Genomic DNA, 21317 nt, shown 5'->3' with positions numbered 1-21317 from the left:
TAAGACAATGATTGTTATGAAACTACAATAAACTATGATTGTTATGAAACTACAATAAGACAATGATTGTTATGAAACTACAATAAGACTGTGTTGTTATGAAACTACAATAAGACTATGTTGTTATGAAACTACAATAAGACAATGATTGTTATGAAACTACAATAAAACTATGATTGTTATGAAACTACAATAAGACAATGATTGTTATAAACAATAAGACAATGATTGTTATGAAACTACAATAAAACTATGATTGTTATGAAACTACAATAAACAATGATTTTATGAAACTATAAAACAATGATAAAACTACAATAAGACAATGATTGTTATAAAACTACAATAAACTATGATTGTTATGAAACTACAATAAGACAATGATTGTTATAAAACTACAATAAAACTATGATTGTTATGAAACTACAATAAAACTATGATTGTTATGAAACTACAATAAACTATGATTGTTATGAAACTACAATAAAACTATGATTGTTATGAAACTACAATAAAACTATGATTGTTATGAAACTACAATAAAACTATGATGATTGTTATGAAACTACAATAAAACTATGATTGTTATGAAACTACAATAAAACTATGATTGTTATGAAACTACAATAAAACTATGATTGTTATGAAACTATAATAAAGACAATGATTGTTATAAAACTACAATAAAGACAATGATTGTTATGAAACTACAATAAAACTATGATTGTTATGAAACTACAATAAAACTATGATTGTTATGAAACTACAATAAGACAATGATTGTTATAAAACTACAATAAGACAATGATTGTTATGAAACTACAATAAAACAATGATTGTTATGAAACTACAAAAACTATGATTGTTATGAAACTACAATAAAACTATGATTGTTATGAAACTACAATAAACATGATTTTATGAAACTACAATAAAACTATGATTGTTATGAAACTACAATAAAACTATGATTGTTATGAAACTACAATAAAACTATGATTGTTATGAAACTACAATAAAACTATGATTGTTATGAAACTACAATAAACTATGATTGTAAAACTACAATAAAACTATGATTGTTATGAAACTATACAATAAGACAATGATTGTTATAAAACTACTAAGACAATGATTGTTATGAAACTACAATAAAACTATGATTGTTTAAAACAAAAGTGTAAAACTACAAAAGACAACTATGAAACTACAATGAAATAATGAAACCAAAAATCATATTGTTATGAAACTACAATAAGACTATGATTGTTATGAAACTACAATAAGACAATGATTGTTATGAAACTACAATAAGACAATGATTGTTATGAAACTACAATAAGACTATGATTGTTATGAAACTACAATAAGACAATGATTGTTATGAAACTACAATAAGACAATGATTGTTATGAAACTACAATAAAACTATGATTGTTATGAAACTACAATAAGACAATGATTGTTATGAAACTACAATAAGACTATGATTGTTATGAAACTACAATAAGACAATGATTGTTATGAAACTACAATAAAACTATGATTGTTATGAAACTACAATAAAACTATGATTGTTATGAAACTACAATAAAACTATGATTGTTATGAAACTATAATAAGACAATGATTGTTATAAAACTACAATAAGACAATGATTGTTATGAAACTACAATAAAACTATGATTGTTATGAAACTACAATAAAACTATGATTGTTATGAAACTACAATAAAACTATGATTGTTATGAAACTACAATAAGACAATGATTGTTATGAAACTACAATAAAACTATGATTGTTATGAAACTACAATAAAACTATGATTGTTATGAAACTACAATAAGACTGTGGTTGTTATGAAACTACAATAAGACTGTGGTTGTTATGAAACTACAATAAGACAATGATTGTTATGAAACTACAATAAAACTATGATTGTTATGAAACTACAATAAAACTATGATTGTTATGAAACTACAATAAAACTATGATTGTTATGAAACTACAATAAAACTATGATTGTTATGAAACTACAATAAGACAATGATTGTTATGAAACTACAATAAGACTGTGGTTGTTATGAAACTACAATAAGACTCTGGTTGTTATGAAACTACAATAAGACAATGATTGTTATGAAACTACAATAAAACTATGATTGTTATGAAACTACAATAAGACAATGATTGTTATGAAACTACAATAAGACTGTGGTTGTTATGAAACTACAATAAGACTCTGGTTGTTATGAAACTACAATAAGACAATGATTGTTATGAAACTACAATAAAACTATGATTGTTATGAAACTACAATAAGACAATGATTGTTATGAAACTACAATAAAACTATGATTGTTATGAAACTACAATAAGACAATGATTGTTATGAAACTATAATAAGACAATGATTGTTATAAAACTACAATAAGACAATGATTGTTATAAAACTACAATAAAACTATGATTGTTATGAAACTACAATAAAACTATGATTGTTATGAAACTACAATAAGACAATGATTGTTATAAAACTACAATAAAACTATGATTGTTATGAAACTACAATAAAACTATGATTGTTATGAAACTACAATAAAACTATGATTGTTATGAAACTACAATAAAACTATGATTGTTATGAAACTACAATAAAACTATGATTGTTATGAAACTACAATAAAACTATGATTGTTATGAAACTACAATAAAACTATGATTGTTATGAAACTACAATAAAACTATGATTGTTATGAAACTACAATAAAACTATGATTGTTATGAAACTATAATAAGACAATGATTGTTATAAAACTACAATAAGACAATGATTGTTATGAAACTACAATAAAACTATGATTGTTATGAAACTACAATAAAACTATGATTGTTATGAAACTACAATAAGACAATGATTGTTATAAAACTACAATAAGACAATGATTGTTATGAAACTACAATAAGACAATGATTGTTATGAAACTACAATAAAACTATGATTGTTATGAAACTACAATAAAACTATGATTGTTATGAAACTACAATAAAACTATGATTGTTATGAAACTACAATAAAACTATGATTGTTATGAAACTACAATAAAACTATGATTGTTATGAAACTACAATAAAACTATGATTGTTATGAAACTACAATAAAACTATGATTGTTATGAAACTACAATAAAACTATGATTGTTATGAAACTACAATAAAACTATGATTGTTATGAAACTATAATAAGACAATGATTGTTATAAAACTACAATAAGACAATGATTGTTATGAAACTACAATAAAACTATGATTGTTATGAAACTACAATAAAACTATGATTGTTATGAAACTACAATAAAACTATGATTGTTATGAAACTACAATAAAACTATGATTGTTATGAAACTACAATAAGACAATGATTGTTATGAAACTACAATAAGACTATGATTGTTATAAAACTACAATAAGACAATGATTGTTATGAAACTACAATAAGACTATGATTGTTATGAAACTACAATAAGACAATGATTGTTATGAAACTACAATAAGACTGTGGTTGTTATGAAACTACAATAAGACTCTGGTTGTTATGAAACTACAATAAGACAATGATTGTTATGAAACTACAATAAGACAATGATTGTTATGAAACTACAATAAAACTATGATTGTTATGAAACTACAATAAAACTATGATTGTTATGAAACTACAATAAAACTATGATTGTTATGAAACTATAATAAGACAATGATTGTTATAAAACTACAATAAGACAATGATTGTTATAAAACTACAATAAAACTATGATTGTTATGAAACTACAATAAAACTATGATTGTTATGAAACTACAATAAGACAATGATTGTTATAAAACTACAATAAGACAATGATTGTTATGAAACTACAATAAAACTATGATTGTTATGAAACTACAATAAGACAATGATTGTTATGAAACTACAATAAGACTGTGGTTGTTATGAAACTACAATAAGACTCTGGTTGTTATGAAACTACAATAAGACAATGATTGTTATGAAACTACAATAAAACTATGATTGTTATGAAACTACAATAAGACAATGATTGTTATGAAACTACAATAAAACTATGATTGTTATGAAACTACAATAAGACAATGATTGTTATGAAACTACAATAAGACAATGATTGTTATGAAACTACAATAAGACAATGATTGTTATGAAACTACAATAAAACTATGATTGTTATGAAACTACAATAAGACAATGATTGTTATGAAACTACAATAAGACAATGATTGTTATGAAACTACAATAAGACAATGATTGTTATGAAACTACAATAAGACTGTGGTTGTTATGAAACTACAATAAGACTGTGGTTGTTATGAAACTACAATAAGACTATGATTGTTATGAAACTACAATAAGACTATGATTGTTGTGAAACATTTAGTGAAAAAAGGGTAAACTTATTATATAACAAGGATGAAATATTTTACTAAGTAAAATTTAAAAGTGAATCTTTCATGTATTATATTACACAGATTTGTAGAAGTTCTGTTAATTACTTTTCTAATCAATAATATTTTCTATTTTATGATAAAATGGATGAAGCTTTGATGTCGATCTTGATATTGATATCATGTTTTTCTTTCTTCTGTTGCTGGATTACGAAACTAGAAGGATATTGATCAACAAACTTACGATGCGTATAATCTAATTGATAATAACTTTGAACAACAATTCCCTGCATTTTTTCGATCTTTTCACCTGAATTATCAGTTAATTTCCATTCATTAAATAGTAAATCTTTGACACATTGATTGATGTAATTATGCGTTTTTTCATCTTTATCTTCGATTTGAATGAAAACAGGGGAAATGGGAGGCATTTCATTACTATCTCCACTCAAATACCATTGAAGAATCTCAGGTGATATAAGAATACTCTCTACTAAATAGTTTGGAATGCATTTCATAACATTTTCTCGAGGTAAACACTCCATTGCGGCCTTTGCAATTTCTTTCGAACAATCGAAAGGAAGAGATTGAGAAAAGAACAAAGTTATAAGTTCATCCACTCTCTTTTTCTTCTTTTTATCACTGTAATCTTTAGATTCTCTAAATATTTTGTGAAGAAAAACAACAATTTTGCAAGCTTCGTCACAGAAAGCTGGAGCAATGTCAATAGCTAATGAATACAATGCTTCTATATATTGGAACCCATAATAACCGTCATTCATGCATTTTACAAACAGTTGAAGAGAATATAATAAAATATTTCCATAATCTGTTTGTTTGAGATTTTTGTTAATGTCTTTGACCGATTCATTTATTTGATTAGTGAAGTATCTCCAGTTATTAATGAACCAATGCTTTAATTTTCTGCTATAATCTAGTCCTATTTCAGCAAAAGCAATTGCTATCACCGAGAGAACACTTTTTGCGAAATCATCTGCTGTTTCGTCATCCGGAAAATTGTTCATAATGGCATTGACAGCTGATGGAAAAGTTGATGGAGTAATTTTTCCAATTTCAAACAGTTCATTGATGAAAGATGAATGGACTTTTGGTATAACTTGGAGAAGCATCGCCGTATCTCTCGTCCAATTGAGTTGTCTCAGTGGTAATTCTAATTTTAATTTTATTATTGTCTTTTTAAGCTCAGGGAATAAAGATTGATCAGGATTATCAAGTAAATTAAGTACTATTGACACAATATCTATATTAACTCCTGTATTTTTGTAATCTATTGACTGTAAAAGGCGTAAAATTGAGATTTGCTCTACGGGGGATTGAGATAATGGTGTAAGAGAGTGGTTTAAGATGTTTTCTATTGGTTGTGGTGATAATTTGTGGAGATCATTAAAAGATATTGAAAGAAAATCGAGAATTGATACGAAAACAAGGGGATCTCTTTGCACAACCTGTTCGTCTATAAACTCAAGAAGTCCTTTTGGTAACTTTCCTTCGCAAATGAAGTGAGAACAAAGTTTCATTATTGAAATTTTGATTGGAGTGGGAATATTTTGTTCAAAGATTAGCAAATGCTCGAGGGATGATTTCGGAATGAAGGAGGCTGAAGAAAAAAGGTCAATTAATGATGCTTTTTGTTCAATTGTTGCAGAACTCTCAAAAAGTTTCTGGCAATGAGTTATTAGTTGCTCCCATTGCTCTTCATAATCAATCTCGGATAGTTTATTGACTCTTTGTACTAATTGATTTAAAATTTCAATTGTAATGGAAATTTCAGACGAATCATTGTTTTCAAAAGCTGTGATCAAACGTGGTGCTAATATAGATAAATTTACTTGTTTTGTTAATGGCCAGTATTGTAAAGTTTTCTTAATAAATTCAAAATTTGCTTTTTCAAGAATTGTGTTGTAAAGAGGGTCAGGAGACTTCTCACATAGAAATGCTGCTTCTTCTGCAAGCGAAGAATTCATAAATAATTGTAAAATTGAATTTATATCTGAAATTGTTAGAGGATCTCTAAGAAAAGACCATATATTAATTGATATACCAACAAGTAACTCTGGTTTTGATGAATGCAATAAAGATTTAAGAATGTTAAGGTATTCATTACGATTATCTTGATGAATGCAGCGCAAAGCGTTAGAAAAGAAGGAAAATATAGCTGAACATGATTCACTTTTGAGTTGAGATACATCAATATTCGAAAATGCATCAAGAAAAGCCTTAGGATAAAATGATGATACAATTGAAGACCAATGGTTAAGAATATTCTGTGCACATGTATGTATTTCTGGATTTTCGTGAGATATCAATGGGAGACAACTGTTTAAAAGAAGAGTCATGATGGAATTTTTGTTTTTTGGGTCAACAAATGAAATAGAAAGCGAATCCGATATATCTTCGAGTTTAGCTAGTGCTTCATCATATTTCCCAGCTGCTAGCAGTTTATTTAATGATTTAAATTTACTATTTAATACTAATTTGGTTCCAAAACTCATCTCCGAAGAAAAAAAAGTCGGAAGTATAAAAACAATTGAATAATTTCAGAGGGAAAGATAATTTATTTTTGTTTCCGAAATAAAATTGAGAAGATTTACGGATTAATTAGTGGAAACTCAATTTTGAAAATTTTATTTTTTATATAGTTTGCGTTAAATTAAATAGATTCACATCATATTGTTAATTGAATAAATTTTGTCATAACGTTACTTCTTCCTCAATATAATGGAAGTTTAGATGGTATTATTAGTCGTTATCCACAATATTTTGGTTTTACAGCGAGTTCAACATTCCTGATTCAAACCGATCAGGATAGAGATATTGCTTACGTTTTTAATAAAACAAAATCCCGTCTTTGGTGCTCAACCAATGAAACTGTACGCGAATTTAGTATAGTATTATCAAATGCTTACATTTATTTGACTAATTATACTATATTTTATGGCAAATATACTCATAAATACTTTGCAAACTCTTGGAATTTATCATGCTTTGATACATTACAGTGGGATATCATTGATTCTTTTCAGAATGATAATATATTCACTGATTACAATCAAAAAGCTACCATTCCAGTGAATAATATCACAAAATGTCGAGGATTAAAATTTACAACGTCCGAACCAAGCCTTTATGGAGGGTATCATTGGTGCCTTTCTAAATTTGAATTATTTGGCGAATTTGAAATCATCAAAAATTTCTGTAGAACATTAAGAAATAAAAACTTTCTCAGGATAAACCCTACTAGTTTATATGTTTTTATTTTGATGTAATAACTAAAAGTTTTCTATCAAATTTAAAAATATTTCCGTAAACATAGAAAAAATTGAAAAAAATTTGAGTTAAACCGCGGAAAATTTTTTATTCAAAAATAAAGAATTCCCGTTGTATTGAAATCATTCTTATTTACTTGGTAATCCCTACTTTCGAGAAGTTTCAATGATATATCGACTAAGTATGACGCAGTAATACGTGCATTTTCATTGTTAATGGTTCCTGGAGGGAATAATTGGGATAATTCTGCAACATACTTCTCTTTTAGATCCAGGTTCTTCGCGTAATTACCAAGTATCCTTTTGAGCTCTTCTCTTACTTCTTTGAATTCATTTCCAGAGTTTTTCTGAATAATAAATGAAATTCCGACATAAGCAAACATTTGCATCCTTTTTAGTTCCTTGAGATTGTTAAAAACTTCCCTTGCATCATGTGTAAAGAAACTATTGTTGAAAAGAATCGTAGATAAATTAAATTCTTTTAATTTCATGTATTTAGACTTTTCCATGGCCAAGAGATTGTTCAAATTAAACTTATTAAGGTTTCGTACGACTGTTGAATGTGATTCCTTTAAAGGTTGGAATGAATTAACTGCATCTGGGAAAATCGAACTCATACTTTCGAAAATTGTTAGTATTTCACCAACACTAATCACGTATTCTGGTTTCCACTCGATTTTGCCCTCTTTGTTAGAGATAATTCTTTGAATTTTGTCAGAAATTGCGGATTTATTTTTTGTGTAAGCAAGAAGATTGAAAAGTAGTGTAGAGTTAGGATGTTTCAACAGATTATCAATTGCTTCATTAAAAATCGCTTGTGGTGAATCAAATTTCTTGATTAACTCATCTTTTTTGGAAAGTTTAATACTTTCTATTTGCATCTTAACCATTTCTGATTTCAGACACATGGCTCGTGAAAGATCAAAGTAATTGTACGCTTCTGCAAGTTCAGACCTTAATTGGTTGTATTTGAATTGTATTTGGCATAAATTAAGCATGTCCTTGATTCTGTTATTGAGATATGCGTTGTTCCTGAGAATCTCTTCTGATTTGTACTGAACATAGACTTCATTTTTTTTCAGATCTAATAAATCTGAAATTGCCTTTGATAAATTAATGAGATAAGTATTGTATGTTGGCTCATCCGACATTTTGAACTCCGTTATTAAGCTGTTTTTAAGCGATTCGATTTGGGATTTCACATCATTTTGTAATGCAATATATGGGTCTGTAACATCACGAGTTTCGGTTATTTTACCAACAAAAAGCTTATCAGGGTCTAATTCTGTTGGTGTACTGAAGAATATATGATCATAATTATGATCATAACTCATGATTTTATTTTTTTTAGTGGAAAATTTAATAAAATTCAGGGTCTATAATTCTATCCCCTCAAATAAATAAATAAAAAAAATTAAAATTATCAATTTGCATGTTTATATTGGTTATACTGTAATAAACAGAAATTCATCAAAAGTGACAGCTCTCAATTTTTTGACATTTGTAAATTCTAAATTGAATGAGAAAAATGAAATAATACTAAGCATAATACAATATTCTAGATTTAATTATAATTAGGAAAAAGTTAGTTTTGAGAGTACTTTTCATAGGCATATAGAATGAAATCTTCTGAAAAATAATATCACATAAACTCATATTATTTTCTAATATATAACTATTTTATATAAAAATCAAATTCAATGATCTTAAAAGCGAAGGATAAACCTCAAAATTTACGAATATAATGAGTGGGAATATTTCATATTGTTTTATGATAGATAAGCATTATATTACCACTCATTATATTCGTAAATTTTGAGGTTTATCCTTCGCTTTAAGATCATTGAATTTGATTTTTATATAAAATAGTTATATATTAGAAAATAATATGAGTTTATGTGATATTATTTTCAGAAGATTTTGTGTTCTCCTTCAAAATTTTATTTTTTTATTAAAAAGAATCTTTACAAAATATACATTTACTTAAATTAATATTTAAAAACGTGCTCTATCAAAAGTTCCAAAAATTCAATATTTTAGCTTTTCTGAGGTGTCACTTTTGATGAATTTCTGTTTACAACAATACCATTCGATAAGAATTCTAAGTTGCTTCTGACGTTCAATATCAATTTGAATATTTTCTTTGAAAGTGAGAATAAACAATTCAACTAAACCTAATACACATGTTGGCGTTAGGCGTTGAATTAATGTCTTTGGTTCGTAGTAAGTCAATATCTGAATAAGAGATCTATTGAAAATATCCGAAATTGAATCAGAAACAGGGAAAATAAACAAAGGAAATGCACAGAACGATGAAATAAACATCGTTTCTGACTTTGGAATGATATGCTCTAACAAAATTTGTATAATTTTTGAGTCAATTTGTAATTTATACGAAATAACAAGTCTAATTGCGATAAATACAATGTAATCACTATCCTGATCACATATATTGTCAATTATATCTAAACAGCCCATGAAATTTTGTATATTTTCCTCATCAAATCTTTTATTTATTGCAGAATTAAAGAGGAGTAGTATTTGCTCATGTAAATTTCGAGAGTTTGACGAAATAATAGCAGTGATGGAATCAGAAATCGCAATTTTGAAGAATTCGTCTTCAATAAAAGTAAATTTTGAAATTTTGGACAAAAGTTGCAAAAATAGATGTCCTTTTATGGATAAAAGTTGTCCAATAGTTTGATTAAGTTGTGCTGCTATGAATTCGATCTCTGACACTTTTTTGGAAATCATTTCAATTAAATCAATAAAATTTGACTTTGTTACAGATAATCTCTCAAGTTTCTTTATCTGCTCTAACGAGAACATAAAAATCTCTTTCAGTTCTTCTTGAAAAGTGTTTTCTGGCATAATATTAATTAATTCTGACAAAGATTTTGCAAAACACTCCAAATTATCATTCGAACCATTAGTAAATCCTTCAAACAAAGTAACAAACACATTCTGGAATACTTCTTCTTGAGAATGAGAAGATTTTATCAATTCTATACCAAAACTACATCCAATCATTATCAAATCATTACTACTAACTAAAAACTTAAATATTAACATCAAAATTTCAGTTTGATTTTGAATCAAATCATTAAATACAGAAAAACAAGACTGAATAACGTCAGCTTCAATTCCAATTATCTGCTTAGTCAATGATACATCATAATTCGTTTCAATCTGCTCCATTATATCAGAAATTAAATAATTAAAAATTTCTTGAGTAAATTCTGCAACACTTTCTTTGAAACAAAAAAGAATAGCCTTAAACAACATTAATCCATGCTTTATTATCTCCCAATCGCTATCGTCTGTCAAAAATAAATGATTAAATTCAATTAAATCATTTAAATAAGGAGAAAGCTTCTCAACAGATGTCTTTGTCAAAGATATTAGTAATAACGATGCAGATATCATACTATTTTCGTTTTTTGTTGATATCAAATTTGATATCAAATTAAAAATGTCATCAAAGAACAAATTCGTACTATTTGAGTCCAAAACTAACAATGAACAAATAATTTTGCAATATGATGCTTCTTCACAATAATTTTCAAATAATTTTCTTAAATATTCTTCAAAAACATTGGAATCAATAACAATAGGCAACATTTCACATAAAACTTCAGCAAACATATCATTGTTCGTTTCTATAAAGAGTTCTAAAATAAAATCTGAAAAATCTTTTGGATTCAGTTCAGAAATGAACTGTTTTGAATGAACAATAGATAAAACCAATGAACAACAATAACAAATAGCATTATTTGAACCATTTTTGAGAATATCAATAATAAATTCAATAATTTTTTGGTAAAATGACTTAAAAACATTGGGATACAATGTCTGTGCGATATTCATTATGAAAAGAACTGAAATAAGATGATTTTCTTGAATTTCACAAGAAAATAAATTTTCAAAAGAATTCAGAACAAAATCTGCTGTTAAATCTCTTTTGATCACTTCAAACATGTTTACAAACAATGTTGATGATACTTCTATGCATTGATTGTTGAAATCAAGTGAATCATCATATAATTCCAATAAAACTTGAAAAGAAATGGACAAAATCTCTAAAGCAACATTTTCATCTATATCATTAATAAATATTGTTGAAAGTGAACCAAGTAAAACAAAGGAACTGATTTTCATCAAATTTGGAAAATTATTTTGTAAAATTTCTTTAATTATTGGATAAAATAAATGAAATGGAAAGATATTGTATTGCTTATCAGAACAAATATCAATAAACTGACATAAATCTTGAAAATCCGAAGAATTTTGATTAATTATTGATTTTTGGAGTCTTTGAATAAATAATTGAACATATTCTGATACAAAATAATCCAAATTTTCATTTTCTTGGTTTTTGAACAGCAAAAATAGTAAAACTAAGCTGTTTGAATTCGATGAAATATTTTCATCGATAATGGACATTTTAATGATATCCATTTGGTCATTAGCTGATAAATAACCGTTTTCACTCAATATCAATGCTAAGTAACTTGAATGAAAAATATCATTTTCGGATATTAAAGTTTTGAATGTCTGGAGAATGATATCAAAGTCAGAACTTGCAATACAGACATTTTCTATAATCTTAAATATTGAAATTGCTAATTTCGTTGTGAATTTTCTAAAAATAGGTAAAAGGGTATTGATAATTGGCTGTGATACTTGGTAAATTTGATCTTTACCATATATTTTTAAATAATTTTCTAATAATATGAATAATATATTGAGAACTCTCTCATCATTTGAATCAAATAATTCCAAAATCTCTTGTAATGATGACGGAAGATTAATAATTTGTGTAAGTGTGGATTCTATAGCATTAACATCAGATGTTGAACCCGATAAATATAATTGTATCAAGGATTTTATCTCTTTATTTTCACTCATCTTACCATTAATGAAAATGACTTGTACAAATTAAATTTGCTAAAGATGTAGTTTATCAACCAATAATTTGATTATTGTAAAATGGAGAAATCAATGAAGATTGTGATTAGTTAAGTAAATGATTAAAAATTTTATTAAAGATTGAAACCAAGATAGATTAAAATAGATGCATTATAGAATTAAACAATGTTTTCAATGAAATAAAATCAAATAATTTTTATTAGGCCATAAACGGAAAAAATATTTTCGTGAATCGGTCATAGTGTAATGGTTATCATGTAAGATTGTCGTTCTTTTGATCCGGGTTCGATTCCCGGTGACCGAGCTTTTTTTATTTTTGATTATAGATGATTCAGCTTAATTCTTATTTGAAAATACTTGAATTGGCTTCATTTGATGGAAGTTATTTCAAATTTTATTGGATTTGAGAAAAAGGTTAAGACTAATTTTTAATATTTCGAATGAATTTATCCAGAATAATAAATCATTCACCTTTTACCTCATCAAAAAGCCACATCAGTACTTTTTCTGTAATTGCTTACTCCGTTTGAAATTAAATATCAAATTGCCAATGAGCGATTGTTTTATATTTCGCTATTAATTTTAAATATTGTATCATATAATATTTACCATTTAGTATAAATATAGTATATCCTCCAAAATTCCTTCCAAAGGAATCTTTCCAAATATAAAGTAACTTCAAAATTTGCGTCGATACCATTATCTTATTTTAAATAATAACTAATCTATGAACAATCAAATTATTGGTGTTTTAAATTCAATCTATTTCAATAAAATAGACAATGAACCACCAATTACTATTATTAATATATTCAAATACTTAATAAATCATAAGATTTTGGAATGTTCCAAATTCATTGTTCAAAATCTTGGATAATCAAATGGATGTTCATATAAACCTAAAATACAGTAAATATCCAGTACATTTTTCATATAAATTATCATTGGATTTTTCGTTGCTTTTCATTCAATAAAAATATATATTTTTGAATTGTCTATCGTCGTTTAAATGGTCATATTTTGAAAGAAACATTTCTGTTCTCCTCATCAAATACTAAACATATTTTCATTTTTCAGATCAAATGATTTCCAAATTCTGACATGTTGATTAATTTTGCTTTCAAATTATTCTGAAAAAACTGTTTTTAAGATCCGATGTCCAATGCATTAAAAACAGCAACTTTTTTTATCAAAATTTCGATTGAATTGATTATTTATTCACAAAATTTTTCCTCAAACCATCATTATTTTCAGAGCGATACTAGTTTTTAAGATTATTGATCTTATAACAATACATCATTATATGATACTTTTATTTTCCAGATTTTTTCAGAGTTTTTAATGCTACTTCTATTGTTTTATCTATCCAATGCATTCACATTTGAGACCAAGAAAACGACACTATATATCACAGGTAGCGGAAAACTTACTGCCAGTTTGGTAAAACAAAACTGTGATCGTTATTCAATTACCATTATTCATCTTGGAGAAGGATGCAATGAATTAGAATATGGAACTTTCTACTACTTTTACTCACTTCAAGCTATTTACCTCCCATCGACCTTAAAATCAATAACAGGATTTGATTTATATTATTGTTTTGTTCTGGCTCATATTTACCTTCCTAAAGGAAGCGATTATTTAGAAACAGATAGATACAGTGCATTATATACAAAAGGAAAGAATAAATTAATAAGAGCACCTTGCATTCTCGAAACTTTTGAATTTCCTCCAGAAACAACAATAATTGATGATTATGCGTTTTTTATGCTGACAATTTATGGAACATTTACTATTTCAAAAAACATTAGAACTGCGAATACTAATAATTTTATTCAATGCAAATTTTCGAGACTTATCATGGAAAAAGGCTGTAAATTGGAACGGATATCATTTTGGCAATGGAATAGAAATTTGCAGTATGTTTTTATATCAAAAAATGTTAGAACATTAGCTTATCAAGCATTTTTAGAAGACAATAAATTAGAAACGATTGAATTCGAAGAAGGATCTCTGTTGGACACTATTGACGGAATGGCATTTTATAATACAAAGATTTCAAGGTTTATTATTCCTCCAAAATGCACAACAATTGCATATGATTTATTTTATCTTGATGATTATATTACGTATATTTATATACCAGCTTCAGTGATAAGTATCGATGTTCAAGCATTTGGATCCACAATGAGCATTCAAACAATCGAAATCGATCCAAATAATCCTGTATATAAATCAAAATCTTCAGCTATTATGACAAGAGATGAATCGGTAGTATTATTTATTCCACCTTCCACGAAAAGTTTCACAATACCATCAGCAGTTAGCAGTTTTGGTGCAACTGTATTTCAAGCATGCACATCAATGACAAGTATCAAAACAGATTCTTCAAACACAAAATTTGATGCTAGTGGTGGAATTGTTTATGATAAAGGTTATAATACAGCCAAATGCTGTATTGGTGGAATCACATCAGTATCATTAAGATCTGAATGCACAATAATTGGCTCTTATTGTTTCTTTAAGTGCAAAAATTTACAAGCAATAACATTAAGTTCAAGATTAACCGAAATTGGTGTATATTCATTTTTAGGAACAACATTTCAGAGAATAAATATCCCTGCATCTGTTATGACTTTTTGTCGGAACTGTTTTTATGGATCAACTGTACAATATGTGACTTTAAATGGAAATGGTCCAAAAAACTTGAAGAGTGGTCATTTGCTTATAGCAGTTTGAAAGAAATTCACTTTGGCAGAAATCTTGAAACAATTGAATGGGTTTCATTCATAGATGCAAAAGAATTAGAAACAGTAACATTTGATGCAAATTGCCCATTATCAACGATAAATGCTCAGACATTCAATGGATGTTACAAATTGAAAAGTATTATATTACCTAAAAATGTAAATTCTTTAGGCTCAAGATGCTTTTCCGAAACTAATTCAATGACAAGTTTTACAATTCCTTCTGATTCTAAATTATCAGAAATTAATGAATTGGCCTTTCAATATTCAGAATTAAATTCAATATCATTCCCAAAAACACTGACATTTCTCGGAACAAATGCATTCCAGTATTGTGAAAGTTTGAAATCAGTCACATTTGCAGCAGGAACAAATTTACCATCTCTTGGAGGTGGTGTTTTCAAATCATGCACATCATTACCAACTATTACAATTCCATCAACGGTTTCATCATTTGAACCATCTGCATTTGTATATTGTTCAAGTTTAGTCAGTATCATTGTTCCACCTTCAAACGAGTACTATACATGTAGAGAAGGAATTGTATACACTATCGATAAACTCAAACTCGTTTGTTGTCCAGGAGGAAAAGAGTCTGCACTGATATACAACTATATTATTGTAATCAAATCTAATGCATTCTATGGGTGTAGCAAACTTCGAGATTTGACATTTGAAGATGGTTGTAAACTTGAGACTATTGAAGATGGTACATTCTACTCATGTACAGCACTTTTCAGAGTTGATCTCCCGACATCATTGAAAACAGTTATGCAAAATGCTTTTTCAGGTTGTACAAATCTTTCTATCATCACATTCCCAGACTATGCACTCGCCAATTTAGATTATGACTCAATATTTTCAGATTGCACATCGTTAACAACATTCACATTTGGTAAGTTCTGTGCACTGAAGGCTCTTGGTGTGACAATATTCTCAAACTGCAAGAAACTTAACACGATCAATATCCCAGCGAACTGCACGACAATCAGAGAAAATGCATTCAAAAATTGTGAATCTCTTTCTAACATAACATTTGAGTCACACTCAATGATGTCATCTCTTAGCGACACAGCGTTCTCAGGTTGTACATCTCTGATGAACTACACAATCCCAGACTCATATACTCGTATCAATTCTTTGTGTTTCGGAGGTGCCCCATCAATAGAGACAGTGAACATAATGCCAAACTTGAACATCGAATCCATTTGCACAGATGCATTCTCAAGTTTCAATTTCAGTCTCCGATTCATAAACATCGGAGAAGGCACAACTGTTTCTAATATTGAACAATTTGTATTCAGCAATTCTAGCATTGAGACATTCTACCTCAATTGCAAAGTATCTCTCTCATCATATGTTTTCAAGAACTGCACAACATTACGAAGTGTTTACATAAAACAGATCTCTGACATTTCATCAACAACAACAAACTTCAAATTCACAAAGAAGTTGTTATCTGAAGAATCAGAATATAGTATAATCCCTATTGGAACATTCTATGGTTGTACCAATCTTGAATCAGTCACAATAAACAAGAGAATTGTTAATATCTCAGATTATGCATTCACAGACTGTAGTGAACTTGTTTTCATAATTCCACGTTCAGTAGAAAGAATCGGCAACTTCGCATTCAAGAACTGTTTCAAGATCAATCAAGTTCCAGATAATGTCATATATATCGGAAATTCATCATTCATCGGAACTAGTGTTCCAAGTGTCCTTCGAGTTCGTTCACATGCAAAATACATCGGATCTTCTTCATTCATGAACACGAGAGTCCGAGTTGTCTACTTCTGCGGTTCACAAGATTTCTCTGATTTCTCTCCTTCTTTCGAACGAGGAACGAATGTCATCGTCGGATCAAATTATCAACACAACACATTCTGTGGATCGCCAACATTCCACAAGGCATCTAACATTTGCAATGACATCATCGAAACTAACTTCGTTGGTGTCGACATTATCAACAAACGAATGAAGAACGATATGAAAACACATGCATCTCTTCTTCTCACTTCATCATACTACCTTGGTTTATGGTAGTATATCATCATATTTTATATGTTAGTAAATGTATATATATTAAGATCTTGTAATGAATCATGATATTACTGAGATCAAGATCTAACAAATATAATTACAATTGTTACTTCATACAAAGCGATATTGAAAAAGTCTACAAATTTCTTGATGATATATCTGGTAAAGAAGATCAATCTCTAATTGGAGTATCGTGTAAAGAAATATTAAATAAAAACAATGAAGAATTTTTGTAATAAAATCCTACTCAAATCATGTGAAAAAGGAAATCTTAAACTTCTTAAATATCTCATCGAATGCGGAATTAATAAAGAATCAAAGAATAAAAATGGAACTACACCACTCATTTATGCATCAATTAATAGCCATTTTGAAGTTGTTAAATATCTCATTTCTATTAGAGCTGATAAAAAAGCAAAGGACAATAAAGATAAAACTGCCCTAGATCTTGCAAAAGATAACGTAAAAAGCTATCTTGAATATTCATGAGCTCATACAATATAAAGAATTACATATTATTAATAAAGATCTTTATTTACATTTAAACACAAATAAATATAAACAATATAAAAAACAAATTACACATCAAGCATTTTTTCAATCAAATCTAATGTTGTTTCATTGGCAGGATGAGGATTATATCCTCTCTTTCTATGCCAAACCACTTTCGGATCAATTGGGTCTTCATTCTTCTGTATTTCAGCCTCTTTCAAGTTCTTTACACTGAAATGTTTCACAGCTCTATCAACTCTCTTCTTTCTCCAGCTCAATTCCATCTTAAACCATATGTAAATGACAAAGGAAATCAATAACGATATAACAGGAGACAAAAATCCGATAATTGACACTAATTTCATAGTTTTCTTCATTGCTTCGTCAATTCTCACTATAGCGTTCTCACTGACTTGAGCATATATTGGTAAACTATATAAATAATGTTGCGCTAAAACTGTGAACGATAAATTTTTCATGGTATTTTTTGTGTCCCAATTCCAAAGTAGGAAATCGAAGCAAATAGAGCAAGTTTGGTACGGCTGAAGGTTAGTATTATTAGCTCTAAACTTCAGAAACGTGTTGGGAGTGATGTAAAGGTTATTAATCGAAATCGGACTTAACGCGTTATTTGTTACGTAAACGCATTGCGTCCAAATCTCGTTCATGTACTTTTCGTCATCGTTGGAAGCATCAAAATGTACGGATGATACTATCATGTTGTCGATGTCCGAAAACCGAATTCGAGGATATTCGACGATAGATTGGACCATTACTACAAAAGGAGGGGTGCAATTGGTAGTTACAGGTATTTCGAAGTTGCATTTACCAGGTATTGCACCTTCAAAAGTCAACATAAACTCGGATGACTCATTTCGCTGCAAAGTTATCGATTTTACATGCTTGATGTTGAATTTTCCATCGGTGCCATTCTTAACACCATGGAATTTGAACATTACAGGCCTTGTAAAAGGATTTGTTAAGTAAACTGATTTTACAAAAATTTCATCAGCATGAATCGCTCCGTAATCGATGATTCCGGGTGGAAATACTGCATGGCTGATGTTTATACGCTTACTCGTATAGAAACTGAAGCCATTTCCGATATTAAACTCGAAATTTAAAGAAATTGACAAATTGTCTTTCCACAAAGCTTTCCAAGCTTTCTCTTGAGCATCATAACTATCACTATTCGATAATACTCTGTAAAAACCCCTGGTAAATGGAAAACTTGGGTCTAATTTGATCATAAATTCTGATAATCGAGTTTTTACGTATCTTTTGAGCTTTAGAGGGAACTGCGGCTTCACCTGTTGAGGGACATTCGTTTGCATTCCCTTTAATTCGATATCATGGTGGAATTTCGACTCAATTATAACAGTTCCATAATAATCAGAGCCAAGAATGAGGTTATCGCTTATTATGATATCAAATTTAATTGTTCCGCATATAGGTTTCCATTTTATGGTGATTTTGTACTCTGTATGCTTAAATTTGAAAAAAATCTGCGAAGTGTTCCTTGAAGGCTCATTGAACATGATATATGTCTTGTAGACCTTATAATTATTCGGTTTAATAACGGAATCTTTGCTCAAATTCGGACATTTGATTGTAACTCCGTTTGAACTTGAAGAAATCTGGTTTAACTGGATCGGAAGGTGATTATCATTAAATACCTTGAACGACATCTGTATTGATGACATGTTTAGGACAGTTCCGAAGTCAATTGTGTTATTTTCCAAAATTGTTATGTTATCTGTAGCAGAAACGATTCTTATTGGCATAGGGTACCTATTCATATCAAAGTTATAAACAGATGCATTGGTAAATATCGAAATTGAGAAAGGATTTTGTGTGATATCAAATTCTTCAGTCAAAGTAACGAAAAAGTCCATGGAAGTCTCATTAGGACCAAGAACAAATGGTGAGAACTCTTTCACATCATAGAAAGATAAGTTACAAGTTACTCCAAATACAAAAATTGAAAAATTATTCTGATTTTCAATTGCTATGTGGGAATACGTGGTTATATCGTTCATAGGGGGAATGTAGTAAATTAATTGGGTCCCTAACGGCGGATTAATGATCTCTCCTCTGATCAAATTCAAATGTCCATTAACTGTAACGAAAACACTGAAATTATTGATGTGGTCGTACTGTAAACTATCTTGGCATATCAGTTCGATTGATGAAATGTTCTTTGTTTCATGAGATTTCACAATTAAAGAATTATTTAACAATTTAACAAAAATTCTTGGGTCTTTTGTCCTGATATCGTTAACATATAAATCTTTATCTGACGGATTAGTCATTATGATGTCAGCCGACTGATAATTTCCAACATATAACTTGATATCTTGTTTAAAAGTGTAATTTTCTTCAATCACATGCAAATAAACAGGTAAAACATTTGTAAATATGTCTGTCATGAAGTAAAGAAATGTTAAATAGTCACCTGGCTCAAGATAATTCGGTTGTAAGATTATTGAACAAATTGTAGATGTAGATTTGCTTGGATTGAATACAGATGAGTCAAATATGAATGTATAATCAACAGCAGCTGCTATATTTATAACATATTGGTAAGGTTGTTGATAAATTTGATAAATTTCATGAGGTTTCGCGTACATGACAGGATTTAACGTAGATTTGAAATCCATGTGGTAAGGAATGACACCAATATCAGTTTCAATCATAATTAAGGCGGAATATTGTCCAGGTTCGAGGGGGATGATTGCAAATGAAAATCGAATGTATCTATATGATCTAATGGTTACATTCTCGATTTTTTCAACGAAAATATAAGGAGATGTTGAATAAATTCTTAATATTGTGATATTTTTGTCTTTTTTACGATTTTCAAGCGAAAGAGTTATGTTTGTTATACTCATTGTATCCAAATCTAGACTTGGGAGGCTTGCTGGATAAATTGTAAGGTGTTCATCGATAATTTCTTTAATTTCACCGAAAGATTTTCCGATAAAGTTATTATTTCTCGATGTATTACTCTGAAATTGAATCCTACTGACATCAATCTTGGAAAAATTGGCCTTATCAAAACTTTTCATTTTTCCGTAAGCAGGATTGAATTCTAATTCAGTTTCTGTGCCATTATACATGTAGGAGCTTGAATAAAACGTAGTTGCTCCGTTAACAACTCGTGCCCTCTCACAGTTAATAAAGAGAAAAAGTAAACAAATCATTCATTGTCAAAAATTTCTTAGGTACTGAAAAGATTTTGAGCTGTTTCCAATCCGAAATCATGTTAGAGCAATCGATCGTAATCAAATATTTCAAAATCAAATAAATTTCTCATCCAAATCAAATACGGATACATCATTTAAGGAAAGCAATTAACATATAT

At 28.5% G+C, this 21317-nt stretch overlaps 6 protein-coding genes and 1 non-coding gene across 7 annotated transcripts, besides 4 other annotated features; 4 read left to right on the top strand and 3 right to left on the bottom strand.

The window, feature by feature from the left end:
* Window positions 1–4589: 4589 nt before the first annotated feature.
* TVAGG3_0273830 (armadillo (ARM) repeat-containing protein family) lies at window positions 4590–6968 on the bottom strand (the record flags this gene model as incomplete). Its single annotated transcript, XM_001579772.1, has 1 exon — window positions 4590–6968. The coding sequence occupies one exon, from the start codon at window positions 6966–6968 to the stop codon at window positions 4590–4592; it is 2379 nt and encodes a 792-aa protein (XP_001579822.1).
* An 850-nt stretch (window positions 6969–7818) lies between these two features.
* On the bottom strand, window positions 7819–9110 carry TVAGG3_0273820 (uncharacterized protein; the record flags this gene model as incomplete). The annotated part of the gene is made up of 1 exon (XM_001579773.1): window positions 7835–9076. The coding sequence occupies one exon, from the start codon at window positions 9074–9076 to the stop codon at window positions 7835–7837; it is 1242 nt and encodes a 413-aa protein (XP_001579823.1).
* Window positions 9111–9195: 85 nt separating this feature from the next.
* Window positions 9196–9232: a mobile genetic element.
* Window positions 9196–9232: a terminal%2Cinverted (terminal inverted repeat of Banshee-A3 transposon ID:TVAGG3_0273810).
* Window positions 9233–9786: 554 nt separating this feature from the next.
* Window positions 9787–9824: a mobile genetic element.
* Window positions 9787–9824: a terminal%2Cinverted (terminal inverted repeat of Banshee-A3 transposon ID:TVAGG3_0273800).
* A 3079-nt stretch (window positions 9825–12903) lies between these two features.
* TVAGG3_0273790 lies at window positions 12904–12975 on the top strand. The gene has a single exon. It is a non-coding gene; the product is annotated as a tRNA-Asp (tRNA).
* A 1037-nt stretch (window positions 12976–14012) lies between these two features.
* Window positions 14013–15410, top strand: TVAGG3_0273780 (leucine-rich repeats (6 copies)-containing protein; the record flags this gene model as incomplete). Its single annotated transcript, XM_001579774.1, has 1 exon — window positions 14013–15410. One exon carries the CDS (start codon window positions 14013–14015, stop codon window positions 15408–15410), a length of 1398 nt encoding a protein of 465 aa, XP_001579824.1.
* A 209-nt stretch (window positions 15411–15619) lies between these two features.
* TVAGG3_0273770 (leucine-rich repeats (6 copies)-containing protein) lies at window positions 15620–17464 on the top strand (the record flags this gene model as incomplete). The annotated part of the gene is made up of 1 exon (XM_001579775.1): window positions 15620–17464. The coding sequence occupies one exon, from the start codon at window positions 15620–15622 to the stop codon at window positions 17462–17464; it is 1845 nt and encodes a 614-aa protein (XP_001579825.1).
* A 216-nt stretch (window positions 17465–17680) lies between these two features.
* Window positions 17681–17950, top strand: TVAGG3_0273760 (ankyrin repeat protein family; the record flags this gene model as incomplete). Its single annotated transcript, XM_001579776.1, has 1 exon — window positions 17681–17950. The coding sequence occupies one exon, from the start codon at window positions 17681–17683 to the stop codon at window positions 17948–17950; it is 270 nt and encodes an 89-aa protein (XP_001579826.1).
* Window positions 17951–17976: 26 nt separating this feature from the next.
* TVAGG3_0273750 (RW1 protein-like protein family) lies at window positions 17977–21214 on the bottom strand (the record flags this gene model as incomplete). Its single annotated transcript, XM_001579777.1, has 1 exon — window positions 18040–21156. The coding sequence occupies one exon, from the start codon at window positions 21154–21156 to the stop codon at window positions 18040–18042; it is 3117 nt and encodes a 1038-aa protein (XP_001579827.1).
* Window positions 21215–21317: the final 103 nt, after the last annotated feature.

Source organism: Trichomonas vaginalis, chromosome V, assembly GCF_026262505.1.
Source record: "Trichomonas vaginalis G3 chromosome V, whole genome shotgun sequence".
Classification (NCBI taxonomy): domain Eukaryota; phylum Parabasalia; order Trichomonadida; family Trichomonadidae; genus Trichomonas; species Trichomonas vaginalis.
The sequence above is the reverse complement of the archived record's forward strand: the minus strand, read 5'-3'. Positions and strand labels throughout refer to the sequence as shown.